General features: G+C 42.4%; 1 protein-coding gene across 1 annotated transcript; it reads left to right on the top strand.

Annotated features, from left to right (window-relative positions):
* Nucleotides 1–1929: 1929 nt before the first annotated feature.
* On the top strand, nt 1930–3103 carry MELLADRAFT_59812 (uncharacterized protein; the record flags this gene model as incomplete). Its single annotated transcript, XM_007405417.1, has 5 exons — nt 1930–2032; nt 2124–2410; nt 2620–2727; nt 2788–2886; nt 2981–3103. The coding sequence occupies 5 exons, from the start codon at nt 1930–1932 to the stop codon at nt 3101–3103; spliced, it is 720 nt and encodes a 239-aa protein (XP_007405479.1).
* Nucleotides 3104–8354: the final 5251 nt, after the last annotated feature.

An 8354-nucleotide genomic window follows, 5' to 3' on the forward strand; every position in this document is an offset into this window, starting at 1 on the left:
GGTTGCAAAAGGTCTCAGGCCTTCAGGAAGTTGATCACTCTTGATAAAAGCTAAAAGATTCCCCGCACGGCAGTAATTCTTGACAAATGATATTTCCAGTTCACCGATAGTTTGTAAGCAATATGAAAGGAAAGAAGTTTATCAGATATAATACAAATGCTTACAAAAAAAGAACTTACCCATATGATTATTATGACAACCTTTCAGTATACCTCTCATCAAGCATTCAAAAGGAAATGCCCACCAAGCACAAACCGGGTCAAATGCCTCAAGACATTCACTCAAGTGGATAGCTGCATGATGGTTTGGTGCAAGTTTATGGTGCTGGAACAGGATTATACAGCTCTTGAGATATTCTTGAATGTGATGATTATAAGCCTTAATTGTACCTACCGTCATTTCACGTTTTAGTGGCAAGTTTACTAGGGATACTAGGTGGCAGAAATTCTTCAGAAGCAAAGTTTTGATATGGTCTTTTCCGTACCATATTGGGATTAAAAGCAGTGAAAGCTGAATGGTGAAAAGATTTTGCCATTCGTCTGCCTTGAGTTTACCAAAGGACGCTTCCCCAAGAACAGGAATTGCCGGTTTAATCCATGAAGGAATCCGGATTCAAGGAAGCATTGCGTTGATGATCTCTAGCATATGGGAATCAAATATCACCTCATCAAATGGTGGGGCTTCCCAATCTCCATTTGACTCAGCGTCGTGAAAAGGATCAAAGTTGGGATCACTTGAGCTGGTATTCTCACTATATACTTCATTGATGATTCCTTTTGTCGTTCCTTGATCTTGTGGCATATCATCAGTTGTTTGTCTTTAAGGCCGAGGGTTGGAATGTTCAGAGATAAGTTCCAATAACTCTTCAGTATAAATCGGAACTGGTTGGTATTCTTCATTATCAATCTCTTGCATAGACCAGAATCGCCGACAATGCCATGCAAGAAGACCAAGCAGTAGATTATGCATTGAGTCTAATACATGATACTTAGTGATATCCCAGTATTCAAGCTCCACAAGTACGGAGTAGCGCACTCTGTGGGTCTTGAAGACCTCTTCACGCTCCTTGACTGTTGTCAAATCACGAGCTTCATATGCCCAAGTTTTATGCTGTTCGCATGTACGGCCAGGCCAAGTTTTTGGATCAAGATTATTGACATTGGATTTCTTGAGAAGACAAAAAGAGCAGAAAAAAGTCGCAGTTGCACTGGGAAATCCTAAAGAGCGTCGTATAGCCAGAATGTCCGCTATGAAAGGAAGTAGAGCGGCTTTGATGAGATGACCGTCTTGGTAGGAATGAGTTTGAGATACTAGCAAGCCTGGAGTCCATAATTTTTGAAGCTGAGTGACAACTGGTCTCAAAATCTAATTCATCTGTTTGAGAGATGGTTCACGCGGACCAGGCGCAACACCCGCAAGGAAGATGTTCTTGGGGAGAAATTGAACACAAAAGGGCAAAGTCAAACAGACAAGTACAACAAACGTTATGGAAGCGTGATGTCCACTTTGCTTGTTACCAAAGGGATTGATCCCATCCACAAACATTCCAAATACAAGATTACCACTGGTAGATGTGAATTGTTTCCCATCGGGGTCTTTAAATTCTTTCCATAATCGTGATTGATAGATATTGTGAACTACTTCCTGAGGCCTGAAGGGCTTCGATGACTCTTTCAAAGATTTTTCAAGAAGCTCCTCCACCAAAGGATGTGAAAGAAGCCGTGAAATCCATTCTGATAAATCCTGAAAAGCATATTGACAAATTGGTACTTCTTTCATTCAAGAGTATTTTAACAGAGGTTGGCCGCATATCTTCTCAGAAAAATTGGCACTGGAATTTGATTCTTTTGTAACAGAATCATTGCTATACTCTCCTCAACTTGTCATGAATATGTTAGATCCCAGCCAAAAGGTGTTACGTGTGAAGACATGTATATGTGGCTCTATGAGTTTGGCAATGGAAAAGTCAAGTATCCTACTGGTTTACGTCATGGGGAATTGGCCAAGATTGTTCGATCAAAGCAGCCAGAGTGTACATATGGACTCACCCCTATCTTTACTGTTCCTTTCTTTTTTTATATGTTCAGGACCAAATTGATCAAAGGTCATGTTTCTCTTTTTAGATTTCCCCAACCCAGATACCAATGCCCCAGCTCTGGTCTTGGGAGACAGCAACAAGGCAGGCTGTGGGCGTCAACGACGCCAAGCAACAAAATCAGCTGCATCAACTTCAACAACAACACCGCAGCTGCCCGTTGAAGCAAAGGCACTATATCCTTCACTCACCCATTTTTCTTCTGTCTCAGAGGAAACTCCTGATGATCTGAGTCCAGCCGTATACAGAAAAAGCGCATGTCTTCTGGTTCAGATCACAAGCGGCTGTCTAAGAAGCAATCCGGTCAAGCCTCTAGTAAGCAACCATCTTTGTTTTTCAAGGTTCCACTCAATTAATGAGTCAAAATTATACTCCTTTGACATTTCTTATAGAACAAAAAAACCCTGAATCACCCTTGGTATTAATTAAACAAACAAAGAGGGTGATTTATTAGATCAGGCTTTGTTTACTAAATTTCTTTTCATACTCTTGATGTGTTTGTTTCTGTCCAATTCTTTACATAGGAAGCAGATCTGGTCATCAAAGATGAAGATCACAAACCGAACATTTCTTCACTATCAAAAGCCACTGGACCAATCACACCGAGTAGATTAAAAGTGCGTTTTGATCTTGTACGTCTACATCAGAGTGAATTTATTGGGGTACATTTCACAAGCTGATAGTGTCTGTAGAATGTCTGCATGCCCGAAAACAAGAAATGTACCAGCTCCATTAGTTTGAGCAAAATCAAAACTCTGTCCTGGGAAACCACAAAACCCAAGCATTCAGCAGTGAGTTATAGTGAAGTTTACATCCAAGAAATCCAAACATATGTTCCTTGATCAAGCTGTAATTCTTTCACTGGTTTTCTTCTATAATCAACAGCACTCGCCATCTAGCAAACATCCAATGCCGACAAAAAACTTGACACTTCTTGCCGAGACTTGCTCCCAGATAAGCGATGAAGATATTTGGGAGAAGATGAAGGCTCTACATGAAAGTCATTGATCCCCAACATCGATTTTCCACCACCAGTCTTGTCACAAAGATTGATTGCCGAAGACGACTTGAATCCTGACACCTGCACCAACGGAATAGACAATACATATTGCTCACATGAGGTATTGAAACCAAACCCGTATATTGTTGACCTGATGACTTTCAAAGATTTCAACATTTTTGTATCTGAAAACGATGGTACATCCTTTCTTTTCAGTAGTGATATCCTGTCACCTCGTGTACACTAAAACTTTGGCCCCGACCCAAAGATACAGCACGCTGTATCATCCCAGTCTCTCAGTTTGCACTGCCAGATGTATCCCAGATGCATGGGATGCATCTGGCGTCAACTAATTGGCATAAGTTTCCCTCAACTTTACGCTCACAAACCGCTCACAAGCCACTCACAAGCTCACAATGGCTTAGACGCACTCAACCTCAGATACAAAAATTCACAACTTCACAATATACATACACACCACTTCACAAACAAAGTAGTATACAACAATCCTCAATCTTACAAAGTCCACAACTCACACTTCACATTCATTCAAATACACATACATATGTATGTACATTCCATCTTGACCTCCACGTAAGCCACATCCCTCAAAAGCTTCTTCCACTTCAACACTTCTTTTATCTACGTACCACAAAGGATATCAACATTGCCATATCCTGTAACAACCTAATCCGTACCGAAACCATGCCTCAACCTCGCAAACGTGGAATATCGCCTTCAAAGTCAAAACCACCTAGCGCTCCAAAAATAGCAAGAACAACACGCAGCTCAGCACCGGCCACTACCTCAGCAAAGCCTCGCCAGGCCAGCAAGAAGACCACTATTCAAAGCAAGAAGGCCAAGATTCCGACCTCTGAGGATGAATCACACTCTTTGTCTGACAAGACATCCTTTGAACTTCCCGAGGAAATAGACCTACTCGACGAACACGAACCAAACGAAGATGAATGGGAGGACGAACACGATGCCAAGAAAGACGCACCTGATACCATTCCCCAATCAAACGTTCCTAACCTTCCTCAAGCTCAATCCAACCAAACGAAGAAGCCACGACACAAGAAGCCATGCATCAAAATCACCCTTGAAAATTATCAAGAAAGTGACTTAGATCTTGCTACCATCGACTCATACCTCCATGACACAGACCGTAAGACACGGAACCACATTCCATCTGACATTCAGAAAGAATTGAAGAACCTTCAATTCATTTATCACCGAGCCAAGAAGCTATTGGCCCTTGCTGCACAATGCAGTGAATGGACAATCAATGAATTCCTGTCAGTGATGATACCCCTATCCATAATGTTATATTCCGTTCGACTGACCTTTATCCCTTTGAATTACCAGGCACGAAGTGAGAATGCAAACCAAGCGCACATTCTACCAATGCTATCTAAAGTATAGTAAAGAAAGCTCCAGTGCTGAAAGTGAGTACTTCTCACATGAAGCCGCCTCATCCGCTAACGCTAAAGAAATCCATACTCATACGCTAATTATATACCAAATCTTCGTCCGTCACCTTGTGACAGTGCCTGCAAGGAATCAGACGCTTGGCTTCAAAGAGCGAAACACTCACCTTGGCAACAAATGGTCTTCATTCGACATCGATGAGAAAGACATCTTTAATGATCGAATCTTCTTTCCCCTTGGATATCTGTCCTGCGGGTGGGAATTACCACCAGCTGAACCACAATTCGAACCCCTAACGCCCGAAGACATTGAGAAGTTCCTACCAATATATAAACGCCTAGTTAATACTGACAAGGTAGCAAAAGATTTGGGCCTCACCTACCCACAGCTCGCCAAAACAAGGGAATCACTGAGGTTCGAAGGATTGATCACGAGGTACGACTCATTGTATTCACGTACATACTCCAACTGACAAGTATGTGCTCTCGTCAGCTCCAGATTCTGAAAATACGGTATGGCATGGATTACTCCCTTATGGCTTCCTTGTGGTCACCGGACACCAAAAACCGCAAGGCCCAGTGGAATATGGAGACTTCATTGTGCGATGACTGGATTGCACTTAGTAATGGCACCTGGCACCTCCTTGATCAAAAGTTTGTGCGCCAGGTCACACAGTCAGACTTGAACATCCGCCCTAAAAAAGCCAAGAAGGTTCAGCCTAGCGATGAGATCAAAGCACAGCTCATTGCTGCATTGCACTCACAAGTTGGTATGTTCAATTTTCACTCCTCAATTTGACTACAACTTCAAAAAGAATTACTACTTACAGCCGATGATCACAGAAAAATACCTTCAACCACCCTTATCGCACCTGGACTGTCATCCCAAGACCTCAAACCCCCACGTAGCACTTGAGAACAGGGTCTTCAAAGGTGGCATCAAGCTCCGCGTCGTACGAGCACCACAAAGTAAAATGACTGATCTTCTCCTATCAACGGAGTTGCAGAAGATGACGCTTGCAACTCATAAGTTATGGTTGGCCAATATTCAGTCTGGACATTACAAGGTTATCTAAGCAGCGGATTCACAACTTACGGCGGAAGAAGCAGCGCTTGATGAAGAACTTACAATCACCACTCAATCAGTAAAAAGTAAAGCCGGAACGATTGTCCAAGCAGCGCCTTCAGGACTTACGGCGGAAGAAGCAGCGCTTGATGACGAACCTGCTGAAGAAGATCAAGGAGCAATCATGACTCAATCTCTAGGAATTACTGAAGGTTAACAATCAGCTGACTGACTAAGTCAGCTGAAAATTATGCTGTCCTTTGCTATTAAATCTTCCTTGTGACTTCAATTCATATCCCATATTGGTGCACCTTGTAATTGCTATTGCTGCTTTTTGCTATTGTATGCTTTTCTAGAGTGAAATTTAAATGTTCTTGAGTCCCTTCTGTTTCAACCATGTGAGCAAAAACAAATCTCACAAGATTGACATAAAATGCAAAGGAAGATAATTCAATCACATCTTATGCTTCACAAAGCGCACAACCGTACTTCCCCAACAATTACACATACCAAATTCACAACTAATTGTGAAAATTGTGAATCCTGTACGTCTTGCTTTCCAAGAGGGTTCACAATTCATTGTGAAGTGTGTGAACCCTGAACTTGTCCAATTTTACAAGAAACGTTCACAAGTTTCATAACATTCACAATCATGTGTTCACAATTGATTGTGAAGTGTGTGAACAAACTGTCATCTTCACCAAGTTCACAAGGACACTTCACAATTCATACAAGATTTAGAAAAACTTGAGAACACAATTGATTGTGAAGTTTGTGAACTGTCATCTTCACACAGTTCACAATCAAGGTTCACAATTCACAATTCATACAAGATTTAGAAAAAGCTTGAGAGCGCTTTTGATTGTGAAGTGTGTGAACTGTCATCTTCACAAAGTTCACAAGCAAGGTTCACAATTCATACAAGATTTAGAAGAAGCTTGAGAACGCAATTGATTGTGAAGTGTGTGAACTTCCATCTTCACAAAGTTCACAAGCAAACAAACTTCACAATTCACACAAGATTCAGAAAGATCAAGAGATCCCATATGATTGCGAAGTCGATGAACCTTCATCTTCACAAAGTTCACATACAAGCAACCTTCACAATTGGTACAGGATTTACAATCAATAGTTCAAATCAATCAAGGTTGATGGTGAAGGCTGTGAACCATTTCACATTCCCAAGTTCACATTTCCCGTTCACAATCACAACCTGCACAAATGTTCCACCGGGCTGAGCTAAGGTGTGAAGGTGAAGTTGAAGTATCTTCATAACCTCATGGATCAGTCCAAGTCTTGCATGTTTTCCTCTTGGTCAATATTGACATCGGCTTCCGCAGCATCATCCTCCCCCTGATCATCCCCCTGATCATCATGATGGCCTTCCAGTACATCATCATCATCATCCCTATTGTTGTCCTCATCATCACCCCCCTCTCCTACAATCGTCACTCTTTGGGTCATACCCTCCCATTCAACAAGACTTTCTTGGACCATAGTTTGCCACTTAGTACACTTATCCCGATCAACCTCCTGGCTACAGCCCAGTGGTGGGGTTGTCAAGCTAACCAAAATGCATATCTTGGTTTGCCACCTTACCCATAGACGACAGGCCCTCTGCATGAGGGTGGCATGTAGAGCCTGCATGGTCTCTTTGGACACAGCCCAAATTGGAACAATTCCTATAATTCAATGATGCTTTCCTCAGTTCATGAGGAAAGCTTTTGTGGATATTGAAAAGATTTCATACCTTGCTGGATCTCATCCCGAAGGACACGACTTTTTCCTGGAAGGCCAGGCCCCAGTTCATCATCTGCCTGGCTTCCTTTGCTATTCGACGAAGCTCCTCCTTGCATCGTTGTACGTCTAGATACGCTTCAATACCATCCTGTGTTCGTGTGTCTACTGCCCAGGGTTCTCGAGGATGGGTGAGGCCACCAAAATCAAAGAATGGATCAGTTATTTCCATCTGTTCCACCTCCTTCAGTGTTGGTGTGGGGAGTAAAACATCTGGGTCGAATTTTTGATTGTAATCCCGTGCTAGTCGATTGTATGTAGTGTGCTTCCTTCTCAACTCAGCGTTTTTCAATACTCTCAAATTATTCATTTTTGCTTGTACATTAGTCCCTGGGTGATATGTGGCCAAAACAAAGCTGAGCGTTTAATGCGAAAGAGGGTGAACAATGCATGTCTTCACCCTACTCACCTCGTGCTGTCCCAGCGCGCCTTCGATGCTCAATGACACCACTTTTGGCCACTACAAGACGACCTTTTGCCACCTGAATCTTGACTAAAGGCTCGGCATGATCATCTACAACAAGATCATTGGAAATCCTTAACCTCAAAATAATGTGATCTGACGTGAGAAAAACCCACCGTCAGTTCCAGTCAGCTCTTTGAATTCCACATGTCCTAATTTTTCAGTTATATCTTCCATAGCTTCTTCCAAATGCACCATAGTATTTGGCAATGCCAGGATGGCCTGTCTCTTACAACCACGTTGCTTTGACCTCTTTTTCCTGCGTAAAGCAGCAAGTCTATCTCTGACATGCATATTTCAACATTGATTAGCCATTCTGCTCAATAGAAGACAAAAGACTTACTGTGCCGCAATCAGCTTTTCTTCAAGCTCAACCAGTTCACCCAGCTTTTCTAGGTAGTCGGCACTGGTTTGACTCAATGCCTGGCTCTGTAGTTCTTTTTTGCGACGCCACTGTTCCTCAAAGTAGGCCACGTTTAAATCATGTGCACATTCCCGGTGAG

Source organism: Melampsora larici-populina (assembly GCF_000204055.1).
Source record: "Melampsora larici-populina 98AG31 unplaced genomic scaffold MELLAscaffold_4, whole genome shotgun sequence".
Classification (NCBI taxonomy): Eukaryota; Fungi; Basidiomycota; class Pucciniomycetes; order Pucciniales; family Melampsoraceae; genus Melampsora; species Melampsora laricis-populina.